The sequence below is a fragment of the Catharus ustulatus genome, chromosome 8 (assembly GCF_009819885.2).
Source record: "Catharus ustulatus isolate bCatUst1 chromosome 8, bCatUst1.pri.v2, whole genome shotgun sequence".
Lineage (NCBI taxonomy): Eukaryota > Metazoa > Chordata > Aves > Passeriformes > Turdidae > Catharus > Catharus ustulatus.
The window spans coordinates 32,582,431-32,605,447 of NC_046228.1; the positions used below are offsets into that span (position 1 = coordinate 32,582,431).

The window sequence follows — 23,017 nt, forward strand, 5'->3', positions numbered from 1 at the left end:
AGCAGCAATGCTGGTAAATGGAATCCTGAGGCAGAAGTGCCCCTGCCCCAAACTCCCTACAGAAAAGGCAAATAGAACTTACTAAATAAAACGAGCTCTGAAGGCTTTCCTAGGACCTTGCAGCAAAACATTTCTGTTCCTGTTGTTAACTTCACTGTTTTTCCTAGCAGTGCTTCTGCTTTACCCTTCTTTAATCAGGAGAAGGGGATAAACAATGGGCATCTCTCCTTGGGAACAAAGTGAGAACCTCTTTAGCAAACTCTCCATGTAACAGTGTCAAGGCTCAGCTCTATTTGGTTTCTGCTGGCTAATTTTCATTATTTTAATTTCTAATTATTTTTAATGAGATGGCTCAGAGGAAACCCTCAATCACTGTCCTAGGTGAGATGCTCAGCAAGGTCAAACAGCCTGAGCACAGGCAAACACAATGTGGGTAATCAGGTATTTTCCCAGCAGAGACCTGCTGGATCATCTTCCTTTCACCTTTGAAACCCCTTCAAAACCCCTTCCTGTCCACAATTTCTATTCCTTGGAGGACTTCTTGCTGTTTTACAGCTAAAGGCATGGAGAATAATGTATAAAAATTTAGAACAAATGTTAATGAATCAGCTAATAACAAACTTCCAGTTTGCAGAACCAAGAGGCAGTGCCCAGAGCTCTGCAGACACCTGAGAGGACAGAGTCTCCAATGGGAGGTGGCTCTGGATGGTCTTGGAGGTCTCTTCCAACCCAGACCACCCTGTGACTTTGTGGTCACATGAGCTGGGGTTTGCCTGACAGCCAAAGGTCCCCTCCAAGCACCACTGCACAACTGTGGGGATCTGCAGTTTCCAGCAGCTCCCTTTCTCCTCCTGAGCTCTTCTCTTCATTCCCACCATCCCAAAGGCCATCTGCATCCTTACAGCCCCTGGTACCATCTCCAAAGACATCAGTTCCTCCAGAAAGGGATTTCACAGGACTTTCCACACTGGTCTCCTGCTCCCAGTCACTGGAGGGACTCTCAGGCTCACAGGATGGCTTGGGCTGGAAGGAACCTCAGGGATCCTCCAGTTCCAACCCCTGCCACAGGCAGGAACGCCTTCTGCTATGAACAACAGGTTAAGGAGTAACTGGAGACACCAGAACTCCTACACCACTCATGGTGTGTGGAGGTTATGAGGCTGCAATAGCATTTGCAAATCTCTCCTCAGAAATTTTTGTGAGAAGCCCCACACTCACATTTCTGAAAAGTCCCATGCTTACTCCCATAGGGACAGCTGAACCTCACACACACTGAGACTGACAATGCAGGCATCAAGGTAGAGAAGTCACAACCATCCAGAATTGCATTTATATTCCCCTTACCAAACACAATCACTTGGAAACCCCAAATAACCACTCATGGTATATCTCTGAATTCCAGCTCAATAAAACATTTGGATGATGTGGGAGCAGTGCCAGGAGAGGGCTGTTCAGGTGTTTGAATCACATGGCTTCAAAGTTCATTAAGAAAAATAGCTTGGCCCACAAAGCCCTAAAAGACTTCAAGCACAAAACATCTCCCACAAGACTTGAGATGGGGTTTGTATTCCCATTAACAGAGCACAGCCTTGGGAAAAAAGTTCACTTAGTCCTACCCCTCCAAAGACAGAATTGTATCTCGACACAAAAAATAAGGGAGGAGCTTTTCAGGGAGCACAATCATCTGAAAAACAAACTTTCCTGGAGAAACAAACAGTTACCCTGAACCTTCCTGGGGAAACAAAGAGCCAGCCTGGACCTTCCTGGGACACGATTCTGGGAAGTAACTGCTATCTCCCCCTGAGGACTCCTGAAATAAAACTGGGAAAAAACATCCACTTCTATATGCTGATCACCAACTCTTCCTCCAGCTGCTGCAAAAACACTTAATCATTACTCATTAATCATATCTTATATTCAAGTTTGCTTTTGTTTAGTCAGACAAATTGTTCCATATGTTTTTATTTAAACAGTCACAGGGAGTGCAACAGGCAATTTCAAACCCCTGACTCAGTTCCTAGCAGATACTCAGTCCAATTTAAAAGATTTTCCATTTAATAAAGTTCTACCCACCAACTGTTGAAGAAAATTATTTTATTTGTCGGCAGGAAATAAGTTTATTTTTAAATTTTAACTGAAATGAGGATCAGTTTGCTGTTAAACCTCCGGTGCTCTTAGGCACCAGTCGGGTTATCTTAAATGAGCAAGCAGCTAATAGTTGCTAAAATGGTGTTTATTACAAAGGCACATCAGTCTCAAAAGCAAAGTCACAGACGTTAAAGTCCATGCTAAGTTTTGGCATGAGTCCCAAACAGAAGCAGAAGCTGCTCCTGTCAAGGTCCCGGGAAGCTGATTTTGTGCAACAGCTCCTGTCTTCTTCTGGGGTGTTGATGATGGCAAACAAAGCAAAGCAAAAGCAAAAAGCAGTGGCAAGAAGTAAATGGGAAAAGCAGTGGCAAAAGCAGTGGCAAAAGCTGTGGCAAAAAGCACCAGCTCTCCCCAATACATACTCTGATACAGGATTTTTCCAACAAGCTAAGACACAAACTCAGACCACCACTCCTTAACCTATTAGAATTCTGGTTTCCTAACACGCCAGGTTATGTATAAACTACCCATAGATCTATCTTGTTCTATCTGAAAAATGTAAGCAATATTCTTACTACAGCTCTATTATGTCTAAGCACTGTCAAAAACCATGTTCCTGGAGCCTCCACTGAAAACATTACCATGTTTTTCAACCTTCACTAGAACTCACCCTTCTACTCTGACATCTGAGACCTTTCACTCACTAAAAGCACTTAAACTCATTCTAAAACTTACTTACTGACTCACTTACTTATCCTAAAACTTAAACTTCCACCTCTACTTTAAGTGTGAGTGGCTTAACACACTTCAATCCATCCAAAGGCTTTAATTCAATCCCTGCACTCTGATTTCTCCCTGAAGAATTCTGAGAGACCCCCGACTCACTGACTCCAACAGATCAGACTCTAAACCTTGTCAGTAATTGTGGAAGGCATCAGTGCCTTACTTCCTAGGGCTGCTCCACAAGACAGCAAAGAACAAAGTATTAACTCTTAAATTTGTCTTCTTGTTAATTTTTCCAAACTCTTCCTGAATCTGTGAGAGTGTGCAGCATACACAACATCTTGGAGCAAGCTTAATTTGAACAAGTCATGGCTTGTTCACATGGTCCCACCCCATCACAGTGCAGGAAGAAGCAGTATCTAACCATTCCCTACCAACCTTCTATTCCCTCCACGTCTCCAATAAACCACTTAATCATCCCCAAACACTGCAGAAAACAAGAATTTATGGTGAGTTCAGGGCTCTGATCCACTTCAGTAACTGTGTGCTATCAATAAAACAAAAGATAAAATGGAAAATTCTTCAAGGAGCCATTAAAGCCACTTTCTTTGATATGCATGTGAAAGAAAAAACCTTGGACAGCAAAAAACCTTGGATAGCACAACATCCAACACAGAGAAAACCTCAGTGGGAACAAGGTAATGACAACTTGTTTGGTACTACAAAAAGCCTGACCCAGGAAGCAAGTCTAAATTATTTTCCACAGAGTGGGACCAGAGTTCAAAAAAAACGCAGAAGGGACTTTTCTAGGACCTAGAGGGGAGCAAAAAGTCTGGATTTGTTATGTGTTGTTTCTTCCCCTCTGTGTTTATAAACATTTAAATTTAGCTCTAGAGAGAATTAAACAAAGTCAACTTTCAACATTCAGCAGTTTTAATTTCATGGATACTCTTTTCAACCACGACCCTTTCCACTGTGGAGAGGGGAAGAATAGAGCTTGTGAAAGAGGGTTTGGAGAGTCTGAGATGAAGAGAGGCTGAGAAAGCTGGGGCTGTTCAGCCTGGAGAAGGGAAGGTTGTGTGGAGGGAGACCTGACAGCTCTTTCCAGGTGTGAAGGGATGCAGGGGAGCTGGAGAGGGACCCTGCAACAGGAACTGGAGTGCCAGGACAATGCAGAATGGGATCAGACTGACACAGGAGAAATTTAGGTGGGATGTTGGGAAGGAATTGTTCCCTGGGAGGGTGGGCAGGCCCTGGCACAGGGTGCCCAGAGAAGCTGTGGCCGCCCCTGGATCCCTGGAAGTGTCCAAGACTGGGTTGGATGGGGCTTGGAGCACCCTGGGATAGTGGAAGGTGTTCCTCACACGGCAGGGGATGGAATTTTGTATCTCTGATGTCCCTTCCAACCCAAACATTATGCAATTTTTAAGTATTTAAAGGCTTTTCTCCCCATTTCTTCTACATGGCTAAGCCCATCAAGCACTTAGAGAAATCTTAGAGATACAAAGTGAGAATCACCAAGTCCCATCCTCAAACCTGAGTCACTGCTAATACCGTGGCCATTTTAAATAAGGAATTAAGTTGTTAATTAGGAAACGGACACTTGGTTTCTGCCTGACCACCAGTTGGAAATTAGAGTTTCTGTTTGTGGAACACACAAGATTCAGGATGGAACAAGGCCAGAACACCTGCACTGCTTCACTAAAACCCTGCCAGCACGAGCAGTGACACGAGGGCAGCTGTGACCCTGAGGTGGCTGGTGATGGGACAAGCTACTCAGAGAGCCCAAGCCAAGAGATCTCCATCATTCACAACCCCAGCATGTCAATGCTAAAACCTCCACCCTGAGGTCTTTTATGGATTGAAACCCCAGCAGTGCTCTGGGAGCTGGTGATGCCTGGGAAAGTGAGACCAGCTTCTCCAAACTGGAGAGGCAAGGAGGGAAACTCTTGCAGTCTGAGTTAAAGCACCTCACATTTCTCTCTGCCTGAACAGGTATTTCTGTTTCCAGCTGCACTTGATTCTCCAAAATGCCCCAGCTGCTCCTGAAGTAAGCAGTGCTTTGTCCTTACCTCCACTTCCATTCAGCAGGGACCACTCAGAGGGAAAACACAGCCATGAAAGAGTCTCTAAAACTCGATTTACAGACTGAGGGTCCTCATAAAGAGCCACATAGAGCCATACATTTAAATTGAGTAACTAAGCAACCCCATTCAGGGGGAAATGCCCCGCCTTGTTTCCTGTGTGGCCATTCAGCTCCACAGCTGGGCAATTTCGGAGGAGCTTGGCATAACCTTTTACATTAGCTGGCTTGTGCTGCCATGGCTCTGCATTGAAAATGGCATAAGAAGGGCTTTCACAGACTATTTTCAGCTCTTCCTGAGAGAAATTCCTAATTGGAGAGTCTGGGAAGGCACCCCAGCAAACCTGAACTTGATTCAGACCCATTTGAGATTCTTCTTAAACCTCCTGGAGTTTGTCTGCTCTAAAATTTGGAGCTGAGGCATTCCAAGGCTCGAGGGAGAGATGAATTTGGAGTTGGGTTTGGTTTGAACTGCACAGAAAGGGAGGCTGGGGGACAATCCAGTGCCAAAAGGACAAAAAGCAAATAAAGACCATTACAAAAAGCTCCCGTTCCATTTCAAGACACGCAGCCTGATCAGCCAATTTATTTTGTGTCTTTATTCTGCCATTCTTCCACCTTTTTTTCCCTTAATTTTATTTACAGATACAGTATCTCTAAAGGGTTTGAGACGTGCAAATTGCCCTGCCAGAGCTGTGCATTGCTATTTTATTTTTACAGCTCGAGAAGAATGCAGAGCCATTCCTCGTTCAGACATTGTGCTTTTAGATTGAAATAGCTCCCCATTTTACAAGCAGTTTTGGAGATGACAGGAGTCTTTAAAATCATACTTGTGCCTCAAAACACTGTAAAGCATATAAAAACATGATACTATACCAAGCAGCAGCTAAAATTACCATTACCAAAAGTCATTTTTAAGACCATTAAAAAGCACTGGATGAGTCGAGAGAAGCTGCAATATCTTCAGAAGTGCTTTACAAAGTTGATTAAACCTGCTTTTAACCATTCCTATGACCCCAGTATTCAAATTTCATCTTATTTTCAATATTTGTTGGGATTGCAATTTCCCTATTATGCCTGTAATGCATTTCATCTTCCTCTCACAGAAGAGGATGAAAAATTTCTAATATTGGAACTTCAACTCATTCTTGGTACTATAAGCAACTTCTAAAATTTTACTTCTGTAGTACCAGTAGTAAAAGCAACTAGGGAAAGTGGTTGGAGATACTCCTACCATTTCATATTGCTGGAATTTCTTTAAAATCAAATAAATCAGCATTTATTACCTGAAATGTGAGGTAAGCCAATAGTATTCACCCTTTCCCTGTTCCTAAAAGGTAAATTTTTCAGTTTTAATCTTAGGTTAAATACTGGAGTTGAAAATCATATTTAATAATCAGTCTTCTCATCTTGCCCTGGAGAGTTTCTTCTATTTCAGTCCAGACTTTTATATGGCCACAACAGGCACAGAAAAACCTCAGTTTGTGTTCCACAGAACTGATGGAGATGAGCCAAGTTGAGAGAAAGAAACATTAAAAGTAATTTTTAAACTAATTTTAAGGGAAATGATATGTACACAGGAATATGACTCTGTAAAAACAGGTTTCAGATTTTAGAATATTTCAATATCATGTGAATACCATTGAATGCATTTTTGAGGCTGTGATTTCAGTGGCTTCCTTTAAAAAGCATCACTTTATAAATTGGGGTAGAAAAGAATTACACAAACATGAAACTTCCAACTTTGGGTCCCCTCAACCTAAAAAAATTAGCAACATCCACATGTTAATAATAAAAAAAAATAATCAAGTTGTCAGAGTCTGGTAGAACAATTAATTTTGGTCCTCTGAAGTCACCTCTCCCAGGCTATAAATACTCCAATAATTCCAGACCCTTCCCCTTGGTGCCAGTCTCCATCAGGTAACCCAGGAAAATGGGTGCTAATTAAGCTGCCACTCCTAGGATTGTTTGTGTTCCAGGGAATTAACCACATATTTGGGGAGATTTACATATTGTGCCTATAAATAGCTCTCTCCTGACATCTCTAATGAAGGCAGTGTTGATCAACACCTTCCTGTAATTTAATCAGGACCTCAAGCAGGAGTGGCAGAAGGAGAGGATGTGGCTTTGCCATCCCAAGGCATCCCCTTGTCTTAAAAGACACTCAGCTCCCTCAGCTCCTCAAGCTCTCCCTTAGACACTGCTAAAAATACCTGGACAAACAGATTGGCACAAGTGCATCTCAATTACAACAATGCCATCTTCTCTGTCTTTCCCCAAAAACGCAACGCTTTTCTGGAGGAACACACCCTACAGTCATGGCACTGCCCTGAACTATCCGCCTGAAACCAGGGAATTCTCCACTCCATCCCTGCAGGAACAACCATCTGCACCACTGAGGACTCACCTGGATGTTTAAAGGCTGCACTTTGGTACTGTGTCTTAACTAAACCATTATTTAATTCCCATTGAATTCTGTCACGAGGCAAGAAGGGGTTCTGTGCTTTGGAAAGGCTTATAGATTTTAAATATCTAAAATTAGCAAACAAAGCCCCAAAAGGGCCAAAATACTGGTTTTAAGCCCATTTCCAGGTGGACATGCAGTGGCAGAACGCAGGAAATGGCATGGAATGAACTTCCTACTTATGGTGGAGTTCCTGTGGCTTCATAAAGTTACCTCATTTTGCACAGAGGACGCTGACACAAAGTCAGTGATGGAAAAGTTACTCAGCCAAGGACATGGAAAGTGCTTCCCTCCCAGGGTGCTAAGTGTGAGAGGAAAACAGGCTCCAAAAGAAGGTCCTTTCTCCCCCTCAAAAAAGGTGAAGGCACCTAAGACACTGTGCAGCTCCCGAATCTCAGCCATTTGCATGTCCCCCATCCATGAATAACCCGGAATGGGAGACTTCAACAGGAAGTGTCACCCTTGGAAGTGTCTGTTAATTAATTACGGTCCAATGGGTTCAATAATTGAAGCCTGAGCTGCTTTCTGACCAACCTTGAGCCAGCCTGTGTTCAAACAGCCTGATTTAATTAGGAAAGCAATGAGGACTTCAGTGCTGGAGAGCTAGGGAGTTATTTGTGGCTCTCCTGTGTGAGCTGCACACTTTGGAGATCGAATTTGTTGAGTAAAAACCAAGGTTATCTTGGTTTTAAAATTAAAATTGTTCCCAGTCCACAATGTGTTAGAGAAGATGTACTTTGGCTTCCTGCCCCACAGTTTATCAATCACGTTTTCAGGTGAATTCACAAAATATCTCCCAATTCGCAAAAAAAACCCAACCCAACTCCCCCCCAAAAAGCAGGGTGAGAAAGGGGGGGAATGCAAAGTCTGTACTTTCTTCAAATTTTATTTTAGAAAAACCTTTTGATGAAAAGCATGAAGGGAGAACTCATACCTTTTTTTTTCTTAAGTACCTATCTAATAAGCAAACCACATCCTGAGATGGAAGAACAGATCTCTGGCATCCTCTCTTACTCTTGCCACAATCTCATATCCTCATCTTTGGAAAGTCTGGGCTCTATTAATCCAAAACTGTCTGGAAATTGCAAAACAGCGAGAGCCTTTGATCGCCTTTGAAACAATTTAGGATTTATTTTAATGAATGGAAGGTTTACAGGTATCTTCTTGGTAAAGCAACTCTGTGAGGGAGGAATTATGGGATGGGAAAATGGATTGTTGGACTCAGCACCTGTCAGCTCACAGTGGTCCCAAGCATCTATCTGGAAAGGATTCCCAAAAAGTGATGCTAAAATCAGAGAGGCTGATTATGAAATCCCAGACTTGTTTGGGCTGGAAGGGACTGTAAAGCCCATCCAGTGCCATGGGCAAGGACAACTTCCACCATCCCAGAGTGCTCCAAGCCCCATCCAGCCTGGCCTTGGACACTGCCAGGGATCCAGGGGCAGCCACAGCTGCTCTGGGCAACCTGTGCCAGGGCCTGCCCATTCTGCCAGGGAACAATTCCTTCCCAATATCCCATCTGACCCTGTCCTCTGGCAGTGGGAAGCCGTTCCCCCTTTTCCTACCACACATGCTGCTGTGTGGACTCACCAGCCTCCAATCACTAAAAAACTCCTTCCAGAAACTTTAGTCGGGATGATTTTTTTGTGGCTTTTCTTTAATAACGTTGTGAAAATGAAGTGTAAGTATGGTTCATCTGCTGCCTGAAACCTTTGTCATCAACCAACTGATAAATTGCAAGGAGAGAGTTGCTGGATTTCTGCTACATTAGGAAAGACATTTCATATTCCTTGCAATATTGACTCCAGAGCCTGAGAATATTTACTTCTCCAGTTTTGCCATCTTAGAAAACACTTTCAAAAATAAACACCTTAGAGGACATCCTGATTATCATCAAAATATCTCTGTCTGGCTCTCCTCTCAGAAGAGTTGAAGGCATGGAAAAAGTATCATTCCCTAAAAGGCATCAGTAGAGTCCCCATCCCTGGAGTGTCCAAGGAAGGGCTGGAGGTGGCACTCAGTGCTCTGAGCTGAGGACAAGGTGGGGACTGGGCACAGCTTGGACTCCCTTATCTTGGAGGGCTCTTCCAACCTCAATGACTCTATGAAATGGCAGGAAAAAAATCATAAATTCTGCTCCTGGTGCTGGTAAGAAGCTGAACTTGTATTTTGTGTTTGCTTACCTATGTACATTATTTTTTTTTTCAATTTATACATGCAAATTAGCATAAAATGCAACTCAGCTGTTTGTTGCAAAGACAATCAATTTTTAAAAAAATAATTAATAATAATAATAATAGTAATAATAATAATAATAATGAAGGAGGATATTTGCTGGCAGAAATTAAGACTGATCATCTGTCCTTGTAAGGATACAGCTCTGCTCAGTGTTTTGGCTCCTATAGAAAATGGGAAGTCACAAAGGAATCTCAGCCTCTGCCTATCAGTGATCCTTCCAAAGACCTAAGGACACATAAAACCCTTCTCCAAGCAGCATCTGCCTGGAAAGGACAGGATTAGGAGCTGTCCTTCCCAGGTCAGCCCAATGCAGGTGCACATCCAGGGAAGTTTTCCATCAGCAAGGATGGGCAGCAAAAAGAATGTGGTTTTTCTTATTATGATTCTTAAGAATACATAAGTAATTTGGACCCACAGGCTACACAGAAGCCACCAGCAGGAGGACAAAGTGATGCCTAAAGCTCGACTCAGTTTCATTTCTAATAGCTGGAAATAAAAGTATTCAGGGCAGCTTTCAAATCCTTCCTGTAAGGTTTTCCCCTCAGAAATAGCACAGGAGATAATCCTGCAGATGAGACAGCAATTGCATGGGTATTTCTGTAGGATTTAAAGTCTTCTTAGCGTTCAGTAATGCCCAAACTCTTCCCCTCCTAATTCCTTTCAGTTTTTGAAGCCGTATTTTTTGATTTTATCTCACCCACAGACGCTGATAAAGAGGCAGCACACCTGACACAGAGCTTCTCAGCCTCTGCTCCAGCTCCAGGCTGGCTGAAATGGAGAGCTTGATTAATTTTGTATTAGCCAGCTGCACAATAAATCCCAAGCCATTGATTACACAGGAAGAACAAGCAGATAAGGTATTTTCTTTGCAGACCTCCAGTAGTTAATTATACAAAGGTTCTACCCACAGGGTTGGTGAGAAAACAACTGAGCACAGCTCTGGGAGTTCTTTATTACTTTCTAAGTGTAATTGTTCATGTTCTTTAAGTTCAAAATTAGGTGCTTGTTTTGGTTGGGGGCAAGATTCTGGTTCATGATGGGTTTAATTCTGGATAAAGAATAAACCAGTTGTTTATCTGAAGCCATTCACAGTTTGCCTTTCCCTGGCAGTTTTGTTCATAACTATTTCAATTAGCAGGCAAGAGTGGGATCAGTGATTATCTGGAGCTGATTATGTGGAAGAAGTTTGGATACTGAGCAGTTCAATGATATTTAAAATACCCTGGTACCATCAGGTTTCTTGCTAAAGCAGAGCATCTCCTCACCTGTTAATCACCATCTCCTGAGCAGAATAAAAACACCAAGCCTTGGAAACCAAAGTGCTCAGCCTCTGGAGCTGGAAAAACCACTGCCTGTGCCACTCTCCCCATCGATTTTCTTACCTAAATAGATCAAACTGGAGATATGAGGAGCAGCTGACTGGAGCAGCATTCCAGAAGCACAAGGCTGTGTCATCCTGATTAGCTCCATTTGATTACACCTTCTTAATTGCTTGTGTGCCCCTGCTCATTAAATGAAAAATAATGTTGCTTTCCAACCTTGGGCACTGGAAGTTCGAGAGATGGACACCAATGGTGGAAACTGAGAAAGTGCAAACAGCAAATGCAAAAAAGGCCACATCTGTTTTCAGTGGCCACAGGACCCTCGATGTCATTGGGAGCCCAGGGCCAGAGTGTTCCTCATTTACTAATATAATATAATATAATATAATGTAATATAATATAATATAATATAAATTTTAAAGTAATTCCTTTTTTTACTGTTCACCCTGAAATTATTCCAGAGCATTTCTGAAGAAAAACTCTGTTTCCAAGCCACATGGCACATGGAGAAGCAGAATGAGTTCTGCAGTTGAGACCTCACCTGCAGAGCTGCTCTCAGCTCCAGGGCCCAGCCCAGGAGGGACCTGGAGCTGCTGCAGAGAATCCAGAGGAGGCACCAGGATCATTCACAGGGATGGAGCAGCTCTGCCAGGAGGAAAGGCTGGGAGAGCTGGGGCTGTTCACCTGGATAGGAGAAGGCTCCAGGGAGAGCTCAGAGCCCTTCCAGTGCCTAAAGGGGCTCCAGGAGAGCTGGAGAGGGACTGGGGACAAGGGATGGAGGGACAGGACACAGAGAATGGCTCCCACTGCCAGAGGGCAGGGATGGATGGGATACTGGGAAGGAATTGTTCCCTGGGAGGGTGGGCAGGCCCTGGCAGAGGGTGCCCAGAGCAGCTGTGGCTGCCTCTGGATCCCTGGAAGTGTCCAAGGCCAGTTTGGACACTGTGGCCCATTCTGTGAGTTACAGTTCCACCTTTTACTGTTTTGTTTGCTTGTTTGTTTGTTGAGGAGGGGCGGATTTCTGGGGATTTTTTTTTCCTTTTTTAAATAATACAAAAAATGTACTTGCACATCATTTGTACTTGAACATCCCATATATCTTATCTCTTCTAACATATGCAACTGTTGGAAATTTTCACAGCCTTGAATTTATTTCCACAGCAGCCATCAATCACTCAGAGATGTTATTTTGCTGGCTTTGTTGATAGAGATTTTGTTTATAGTTTCTCCTTCACTGAAACACCATATTCTATAAGATCTGATTTTTATGAGACTCACAAAGTAACTTTGCCCTGGTAGGAAATCCATCCCAGTTCAATTAAATGGGGCAGCACGAATCCTGTGGAGCACAGTGCTACAGAGTGAGAAGAGGCTTTTGTCTGATAGATGGATTAGGAGCATTAGCTTGGAGTTCTATGTATATTTTCTATGAATACAAAGACAACAATAAAAAAATCCAAAACAAATTTTAAAAACACTCCAAAGCATTGAAGAACCTGCTTCCTTTGTGTTTCTGTGCATACCAGCAGAGTAACTGCACAGAATCACAGAATAATTTCAGTGAAAAAGGACTTTTTAAATGCTATTTAGTTCTCCCCTCTGCCATGGGCAAGGAAATCTCCACTGTCCCACACTGCTTCAAGCCCCAAAATCCAGCCTGGCCTTGGACACTTCCAGGGATCCAGGGGCAGCCACAGCTTCTCTGGGCACCCTGTGCCAGGGCCTGCCCACCCTCCCAGGGAACAATTCCTTCCCAATATCCCATCCATCCCTGCCCTCCAGCTTAAAGCCATTCCCCCTTTTCCTGTTACTCCACATCCTCACAAAAAGTCCCTCTCCACAAGATGCCTCTTCTGTTTTACATTTAGCACAAAACCCTTCAAATTGCCAGCAAGTCACAAAGAACACTGCCCAGATTTGTGCAATTGGTTTTGCAGTAAAAAATAGTAAAGGAAAACTTGGAAGGATTAAAAAAAGCCCACTGAAAAAAGAGCAAAGCTGAAGTTTCTGACTTGTGGATGTGAAACTTCACTTTCTAAACAAAACAGACGAACACTGAGTTTTTATAACAGTTCAGGTGGCAGGATCCCAATAATTTTTTATAGAACAAAAAGTCAGAGGAGTCAAGAAATTTTTGCAAAGAGTAAAATCTCTTAACAGTAGTAAAATAAAACAATAGTAAAATGTATTGTTTCCATGTAAGAAGATGGGAAATAGAATTTAAACACCAGAAGCTTTCCTCCAGCACCATTATAAGGAATAAAAAACTCTCTTTTCTTTGATTTTATTTTTTTCCTGGAAGTTTTTTCAAAATTTCCTGTGATTTTGCAGTAACCAATTTTTGTGCTGTGTTATTTGGAATTGAATCAAAAGCTTGGCCGCTTCTCAAGAACAATTAGGCTGCATTGGCCAACTGGTCATAGAGAAAAGTGACACCAGGCAACACCAGAAATCTTGGTTTAAGTTAAGACCAACTGGGTGATCAAATTAAATGTTTAAATGAGGGAGCTCCAAGTTATTTAACACTCTGTGTTCCCCTCTAGGACCAAACAATTCCCTTCAAACATCTCTGCTTAGAAATAAGGTGTGAAATTATCCCATGGCAGACTTGCCCAGCTGGTCAAATCATTACCTCCTGTCCCTTCAGACACCCTGTTAAAAGGGACAAATAAATCATATATTTCAAGTTGCATCAATATTGCTGGCAGAATCCTCAGCATCTTCTATCAGAGACTAAAACAAGATATTCTGGTACAGAACCAAAAAATGTCTGAATAGCAGGGGTTGCCCAGGGAGGTTTGGAGTCCCCATCCGTGTGCAAGGAGGGCCTGAATGTGGCACTCACTGCCCTGAGCTGGTGACAAGGTGGGGATCAGTTCAGAGGTTTAGAGGTCCTTTCCAGCCTAAATAATTCTGGGATTCTATGGTCTCCTACTCTGAACATTTAAAGATCCCCAAGAGTTTGAAATTCCTTGAACTTAAACCCCATTAAGATGTTCCTGAAATGAGAAGTGATCACGGAGCACCAATGAATTCACAAAAGGGAACTGAAATTATATTGGAGTCAAACACAGACTCACACTATAACCCCTTTCTTGTGTAAGTCAGCTTTCCAGGATCATTCAGACTAGAACTGAGCCTTCAGTTGCAGAGAAATTCCATTTCTCTCTAATCCAATTGAAGAACACAGTTTCTCTCCTTGCTTCCTTCCCTACCTCCTTGGCCCTTCCCATTGCAGTCATATTTAACCATGTGCAGCAGGATAATTTGGCATTATTTAAACATTCGATTTCTGCCTACATACATCAGCTTTAATCTCCCTGCCAATTTAAAAGTTGCCATGCCTCAATATACTGTCTAATAAATACTGTAAAGCATAGAGGATTTTTTTCCTTACTATTTTTTCCAACCTAACCCAAAAGTTTTCTTTTCACCATGTTAAAAAAAAAAAAAGAAAAACAAAAGGAAAATTATTGTCTTCCAACAAAGATTCCCCAGAAGAGATGAAAGTGTTTGGCTAGGAGTGATCACACCTGGGCATTCCAAAATTACAGCAATATTTGTGGAAAAGGTGTGGGAGAGAGAGTTTGGTTTGGGGTTTTTTGGGGGGTTTTGGGGTTTTCAGTTCAAATGCCCATATACTTCCTCACCATGGGCATTCCATGTAAAATCCCAGAGTTTCCATGAGCTTCAGTCAGAAAGAGCCGTGACTGTGTTTAATGACAGACAACAGCTGAGCAGTAATGATGCCCTAATGTGAAAATGATCACTGCAAAATGAACGCATTAAACTGAGCTGGGAGGGTTCAGCCCTTATGATTATTGCCCAGACACAGGGGGTGGCTCCCACTGCACACAACAGCAGCGATCATGGAATTCCTGAGGCTGGAAAAGTCCTCCAGGATCACTGAGCCCACCTTTGAGCTGCACCCTGTCCCCAGCTCAGAGCACTGAGTGCCACCTCCAGCCCTTCCTTGGACACCTCCAGGGATGGGGACTCCAAACCTCCCTGGGCAGCCCCTGCCAAGGCCTGAGCACCCTTTCCATGCAGAAATTCCTCCTGCTGTCCAAGCTGAGCCTCCCCTGGCACAGCTTGAGGCCGTTTCCCCTTGTCCTGTCCCTGTTCCCTGGCAGCACAGCCCGACCCCCCCTGGCTGTCCCCTCCTGTCAGGGAGTTGTGCAGAGCCACAAGGTTCCCCCTGAGCCTCCTTTTCTCCAGGCTGAACCCCTTTCCCAGCTCCCTCAGCCACTGCCTGGGCTCCAGCCCCTTCCCAGCTCTGTTCCCTTCCCTGGACACGCTCCAGCCCCTCCAGGAGCACCCAGAACTGACACAGATCCTGCTGGATTCAGCCCCTGCAGAATTCCATACTGTCCAGAGGCTCTGGAAAACACAGACTCCTGTTTAAAGCTTTCTGAAGGAAGAGTCCATAATCATGATCAACAAAGAAGTTTCTGGGCACTCAAAGTGATTTGGAGCGCACAGATCCCAGGCCCCGATGGATGGAGCCCTGAGCTTGTTCTTTTCATGTGAAAATCAAATCCTACAAAAATCAAGTTTTGATCAAGGTAAAGTTCCTCTGCCTTGTTTCAAACAGCTACTTCTCAATAAAAAATACAGATAAAACCACAGTAATAGGGAGGCTATTTCTATGACATCATATCTGTCCACATGTGATAGTCTCTCATAAGGATTTAGAAAATAATTCTTAGTGGTAGACTAAAACAAGGAGAAATTAGAAGGGAGTTTGGAAAGTAACATGACAGGGGCAGCAGGTAAAGAAGGGATTTCCAACCTTCCTGACACAGGAATTCTGTTCTTGCAAACTGTTGCTACAAATACAGTATTTTCAATAAAAACTAAAAATGATCATACTGATAGAGTATGAGATGAAAGACATGACACTGAGGCAGATTTTAAATCCTGCCAGTTGTAGTGTCTTTCTTAGCTCTCTAAAAGTCAAACTAGTTAGACTGTTGCCCCTCAAACAGAATTTCAAAGCCTGATTTCCTCCAAAGTTAAAATATTTACATTTCAGGCTTACTAGTAAAGAGTCTGTTTATAAGAGCTGCCTTAGTACTAAATTCTAGTGGCCCAGCTAAGCTGTGAATGTGTTTCTGCTGAAGAAGAAAGCAGAAAAGAAAGGTTGTGGGCATTCCAAGTCTTCATGCTGCTTAGGACAGACACAAAATGTCTTCATGACTGAAGAATAAACCAGAAAGCTCAAGACTGAAGAGCTGCAGTGGCTCTGATCACACACAGTGGTTAGGATTTTTAGGAGTTCAGCCCTAAAATTATCATTGGAGTTAGAATCCAATGAGCAACTCTTCTGGAGGGGACACAAGGTGTTCCAGGGCACTTTTAGGGAGGTTTCTGCTTTTCCTGGATCAGGAGTTCCCTTCCCAGGTGTAAGTAGCGCCTTTAGGAACTCAGCCCTTGGAGGAACAGAACCAGCTCAGTCCTCCCAGCCTTCCCCCACCAAGGGATGGCTCAGGACAGTTAAATCCTAAAGGAATCAAAGAGCATCGATGTTCAACACCCTAAAATCCAGACAATCCAACACAGGTGTAGGAGAATCACACAATCCCAGTTTGGCTGAGGCTGCAGGGAGCTCAGTGGGCACCTGGTGGCCCCTCCGTGCTCCAGCAGGGCCATCCCAGAGCACAGGGCACAGCATTGTGTGCACACAGCTCTGCAACAGCCCCAGGGAGGAGAGCCCAGAGGCTCTGTGGGCAATCTGTTCAGGGCTGGGCACTGCCCAGGGAAGAAGTTGTGCCTCCTGTGCAGGGGGAATTGCTGGGCTCAGTCCCTGCCCGTGGCTCTGGGGCCATTGCTGGGCCCCCGGAGCAGAGCCTGGGCCCTGCTCTGCCCCTCCCTGCACACAGGGACAGCCAGGGCTGAGGGCCCCTCTCAGCTGGGGCTCCTCTCCAGCCTGAACAGCCCCAGCTCCCTCAGCCTTTCCTGGGCACCCAGATGCTCCAGGCCCTTCCTCATCTTGACAGCAGAAAAAAAACCACTTGAGAGTCCAGTGCCTGGAAAAGGCTCATTCCTAGTCACATCCCACAGTCTGGTGGTTCAAAGGCTGTTGGGATCTGGGATTTCCTCCTTCTCCAGAAGCAGCTTCCTGCCTCAGCCCTCGCAGCCCAGGCACTGGGAGACCCCAGGATACCCAGTCCCTTCTACCAGGGCTGAAATCAGTACATTAACTGAGATGAACCTCTTTTCAGTGCCCCTATTTCGTGAATAACTCACCTTTCACCACAGGGAAATTCATCTGCCGTTGCCTCAAAGTGCTGCTGTTGGCACTCAGAGACACTTTGAAGAACTAAACTCTTCAGAGGAACTTAATGGCTCCACTACAACTCGACAACATCAAGGAGAGCTCTTTTCCCTGTAGGATCAATGCCACAGCTCCCAACCAAATGCAGCAAATCCCCATAAAACACACAAATGACTCCTGTTCCCATGAACAGACACTTTCCCTCAGGCAAGAACCTGGTGGCATTTCTCTTCTCTCCCTGCATCTGTATAGTGCAGGGCTCAGGGAATGATCAATGAGCTCCAGGTACTCAAATATGCATTTTCCCCAGTTAATTTCCTGCCCAACAGTAATAGATCAAGATCTGAAACTATTTTCTTTCTAAAATAGCCTCTTAAGGTGATTTGTAAGGCCCCTCAGTGATTCAATTTTTGTAGCAGAAGATTGTTAGACTGAATAAAGACATTAACTAATAGAGTGGGCCTTGAAAAACAGGTGAAGGCGTTTGTGGCTGAACAGTCCTGGTGGCACAAGTGAACAGTCATGTTTTTCACTGAAAAAAAGACTTAAAAAGTCACCCCCACTCAGAGTAGTGGCAAAGACCATTTAAATGTTTTTTTATTACATTCTGATAGAAAGTACCCATCTGCTGAACACTTAGGAAATGAAATCCATATTTGGATGAGAAAATCTTCTGATTAGCCTCAGTTTTGTGAAATTTTGTTTCAGAATAAAACAAAACCACTGAGCCAGCAGCGAGATCCATATTCCACAGTGCAGGTGTTCATGGCTCATCTCTTGTTCCACAGTCAAGCAGAAAGGAAGGAAAAGGAAGGAAATTAGTCTGAAACCAGAAGACTGGAAGAACTACAGTGATAAGTCCAAATAGAGTTGAAAAACCAACATTAAATAATCAAGAGAGCATTCCTTCTTAGCCATACATCCCAAGAGAAATAAGTCCAGCATCCTGTTTGCATCTCCTCTGGGATAAACAAGTATTATTCCTTCAGTGAGTCAGAAGGGATGATTTCATGGAACAGCTCCAGGTGATTTCTGGAGTGGAAGCTTCTAGAAATCCTCATCCCCAGCATTATGGTTGGACTCCCTGTTCTTGAAGGTCTTTTCCAGCCAAAATGACCCTGTGGTTCCACTGGCTCCACACCAAACACAGGTGGGACTTGAGTACTGCCATTTTTGGTGTTTGACAGCATGGTGTAACAGGTCCCTGGGTCAGGGGAATGTGGGAGACAGGTGACATCAAGCCCAGTCCTCCTTCTTCTGCCCCTGGAGAACCCCCTCAAACACAATCCAAATTCACAAGATAACAAAGGACCAGGATGGGCTCATCTCTGAGCGTACTGAATTCAGGATTTTTGTCACTGTTCTTCTTTTACAACTATAAATCTTCAGGAGAAATATAAAGACCTTCAAGTGTTCTTTTCATTCTTGTATAAAAAAGTGCAAAACAAGTCTAGGTTAAAAGCAGCCTCCCCAGAATGTTCAAAAACCCTTCAAAGATTCCCAGGTATGAAACAGATTCTCACAACTCACAGCCCCATTACACCACTTCTGAACACCCCAAGAAAATATCCATTACAAATTTTGTGGGTAGATCTTCACATTTGCTTTGGGTTTTTAAAAGGGATCAGAATTATTTTTGTCTTCTATTCATCTTTTAAGGGTTAAGAATAAATTATTTTGCCCCTCCCCTCCCGAGCTCACATTTGTATTTCATAAAAGGTATGGACTCAATGCTGGGCAATTAAATATGTTAAGTGGCAAATAATTGCTGCTGGATTGGTTTGGTCTGGCATAAAAGTGCAGACAGTTTTGAATTCAGTAGCCTTCTTTGTTGGCCAAAAACTGCTGTTAAATTTTTTTCTTTGAGCCATAGGCATTGGGTTAGAGAGAAAAAAAAAAGGAGAAATTTGATCTTGTGTTTCCACCTTCCTCCTCCCTGATTCCTTTAGCCTCAGAGTTTGCCTCTGAATTCAATAGAGCAGCACAGGAAAAATGAAAGAGATTTCAGCTGACCTAATTTAACGTATTGCACAGCTACAAGTGTCATTTCTACTTTTACTTAAGCTAAAAGATTATGGAAAAAAAATCTGACCTTTGCAGCATTTCACCTGTTTGGAAGAGAGATGACAGCAGGAATTGTAAAACCAGATCTCTTCCTTTCAGAAAACCAAACTAAAAATGCTCACAATATCTCCCATCCACACTTAAGCCATAACATTTATTCTGGTGCACCACAGGATTGAACAAAAGGATTTCAGGATGAAAGAATTGAAATTAAATACAGAATGGGCTCATCAACAGTAAATTAGGACTGATGGAATGGCTCTGTAACAAAAAGCATTGGGGTTTTTAATAATTAGGGGGGTGGGTTTGAATACAAAGGGAATACAGTAGATGGGAAGTACTTGAGCAGATGGGATCCTGGGGAAACTTCTTACTGAAGTGTAGGAAAAAAGCGGCCTGACCAAGGCACTCCTGGATGAAGTTACTTTGGGACATCATTAATTGCTGTGGCTCGGGAGGATTTGGTGACACGAGAGGTCAAGTAAAACACGAGAAACAGAGAAATTATGAGCTAATGAAGCAAAACACAGCAAGAGGGGCAAGAAACTGAGTCAACATCCACAGCTCCTGCCAGGAAAATGGAGGCTTGGCATGCTGGGTGCAAAGAAACAGCCCATAATTTCTCCCAGAGCTGATTTTTTGTTTATTTGTATTTATTATTCTGCTGTTAAGAGAACTACACTGGTTGGAAATGGCAATTGCCAGAAGAACACATCTTTTCTGTGTTATATTTCAGGTTACAAATTCTGTTCCTGCACATCAGAACTCCTCCAGGCCCAGCCTGAACAGAGTTTTCTATTTAGCTGCAAGAAACATATTTCCAAGCAATTATTCCTGTAAGCATTGCCTCATTAGCTGGGTGCCATTTGCTGAGTCACCAGTCCCCCACCTTGGCTTAAACCCATTTCCAGCTCATTTTTTCTCTATTACACCACTGTGAAATTTATCCAAAATGCTTTTAGCTACATTTACCCTTTTCTGAGCACAGTGCAGGGGAGGAGATCAGTTCCATTTGTATCAGGGTGCTGCATGTTCCTCAAGAAATAGCATTTCTGAACTGCTCCCCAGAAAAAGCAGCAAGAATTTTGGCTGCAGGCAGCAAATTTATACTCACTGTAACAAAGCTGCCCTGTTCAGGCCATACAAGAGAACATTACCAAGGATAAAATCAAGCGTGAGTTCTGTGATAAATAAATTGGCATGAGCCAGGCTAAAAAAAATCTACCCAAAAATTATGTTTAGAACCTTCTGAAGTAAGGGAGTTGCTGTATTTACTCGATCACAGGACGCTGCCATTAGAGTGGTGGCCTTTCCCTTCCTCTAAATCACCTGGAAGAAAAAGGATTCTGAACGATCTTGGGATAAGGGCACAGAGATGAGAATTTGTCATATGAGTATACAAAGGAACAGAAATGGAAACTTGAGGGATCCCTTTTTCCCCTTCAGGAGATTGAATTGTTGCTGTCCTGTGCGGGCCATCTGTGTTTTGCACACTTTACCATCAAACCTAACTAGAAATGGCTCCTCAACCAAAAATCCCCATTTTATTCTCCTCAAAGATGCCTTTTTGGAGAGATGTGACACTGCCAGCATGAGCACAAATAAAAATCCCACTGAAAAGTGCTTTTTTTTTTTTTTCCATCCTCCTCTGAGGGCTCTCCACACCCCCCTGCTGTCCCATGATCCTGTTTTGCTTCCCACATTTATTCCCACTGCTCTCCCTTGTCCTCCTGCGCTGCTGGACATGCCAGAGACCATCCTGCTGCCTCTCCTCCACCCAACCCAGCATTTTCCTCCTCAAACCACCACAACCAAGGTCAACCCTTCACCAGCCTGCTTGCCCCACTCCTCCACTTCAATAAATTATTAAAATCCAGTTAATTGTACCCCAGCACAGAGCCAGTATGTGAAATATGAGCAGCTCGTCGACTTCAGTGTCAGGAGTGACAGTGATTATGACAGGGTGTAAAAATGGAGAAAATTTAATTAGCTTTCTTGTACATTATGGGCATTAAATATAATGTGGGGTTGGGCTGGGAGATGGAAGGGAATAAAAGGACATTTGGAGAGCAATTAGGAGAGCAAGAAACAGAGACTTTTGACTCAATAGCAAAAAACAAAGCATAATTCAAGCAGGATTGAAGACTTCCCATGAAAGCAAAATTACTTTACTTCCTAACTGACTAAAATAGAGGTTTCTAAACCAAAAATCCAGATGCCAAAGTCATGAATTTGTGCAATTACAGCTCTACCCACATGGAGTGCCATGGATAATGAGCAACTTCATTACAGACATTCTGAAACCACACTGTTTTCATTTATCCCACTCATTATTCCCAAGAGTGTTCAGAAACAACTCTGACAGACTTTGCCCTTCAGTGCTGTTAAATTGTTCAAAAAAATAAACCCTAATCAGTTATCCAGGACTGTAATTTTTAATTACCAGAGATCACTGGCAGGACATGTTTCTACTGTCTTTTAATTAAATTCAACCAAGATGCTCTGAGGAGGAACATGGGCTACTGGTGCTATGTGTCAGGGTTCCTGAAGTATTGTTTCTCTAGAAAATCTTCACTGTGGATTTTTTCCCAAGTTTTTGGTCATTAACAATTCTCTCAAGCTCCTGTTCCAACCACGACTGCTGATTTACAAACAAAGTAAAGTTTACGGTTGAAGCTTGCACAATGAATAAGACAAAACCAATTTTATGCTGGAGTCCAATACTGAATAACCATAACTTAAGATTTTATCTCGCCTGGTAAATCAACAGCTTCAGAAAATGCAATCATCAGTAGATGCTGAAGCCATGAAACACAGAACACACTCAGACTTTTCTCTTGTAAACCTCTTTTTCTACCAAACTAGTTCTTCAAGTAATAATTCTGGGGGGGATAAAAACATTCCACTGAAATTCCAGAGGCATCCCAGCCCTCCCACAGCTCTGCCCCCTCAACCAAACCCTTACCTTCATCATTCTGGGCCAGAGCCCATGCCAGGACAGCAGCGAGTGCCGTCCCCACTGTGAACCATTTCCAGAGACAAAGCTGCTGGACCATTTTTCGTCAAACTTCACTCAAGGCAGAGCTGGAAAAGAGGGATTTGACACATGTGTTACTCAACCTGCACAAAGCTGAGCCACTACAAACTCTTTCACAGGTAACTGCATAGGGGATGTGCAGTCTCTAAGAGCATGGCATTGTTTCAGTCACAAAAAATAAATAAAGGAAGGAAGGAGAAGCCCATTAGCATTAATCAAGATGTGTGTACTCATTAACTCAATAACTGTGCATGCACAGCCCTCCAGCTCAAGAAAATGCAAGGTTCTGGCTTAATGCAGGTCTGATTTCCATAATTTCCCTGCAATAAATGTTATCCTTCCTGCTTTCAAGCACTTTGGAGAAGCAACTGTAGCAGAGAAATTGCTCTGGTTAAAATGAGGGTTCACTGCAAAAGGTCAGAGTGACCCAGGATTCAAAGGCAGTGCCTAGGAAAAATGGGAATGATCCCTGAGGTTCCCGTCTTTAAGGACACAGGTTGTTGGGCTGTGTCCAGGAAAATGAGAAAAACACCACCCACACCAGACCAAAAAAACCCCACAACCAACAAAGTGAAATTAAAAAACAAACAAAGAAAAAACAAACACCAAAAAAACCCCATCAAAAATCCACAAAACAAACAAAAAAACAAAAAGCAAGCAAACAAACAAACAAACAAAAAAAAACCAAAACAAATAAACCTCCCAAGAAAAACAAAAACCC

The 23,017-nt window shown here is 43.2% G+C and overlaps 1 protein-coding gene across 10 annotated transcripts in view; it reads right to left on the reverse strand.

Moving 5' to 3' along the window:
* The window catches only part of PCDH15 (protocadherin related 15), a 642,731-nt gene that overhangs the window by 240,714 nt on the left and 379,000 nt on the right, over positions 1–23,017 (reverse strand). For all 10 annotated transcript variants that reach the window (XR_004418559.1, XR_004418557.1, XR_004418555.2 and 7 more), the window contains one exon: positions 22,225–22,343. Coding sequence is in view for 3 of the 10 variants with exons in the window: in XM_033065836.2 (XP_032921727.1) it covers positions 22,225–22,315 (91 nt within the window). In the remaining 7 variants the exon portion in view is untranslated. The remainder of the gene's footprint in view (positions 1–22,224; positions 22,344–23,017) is intronic.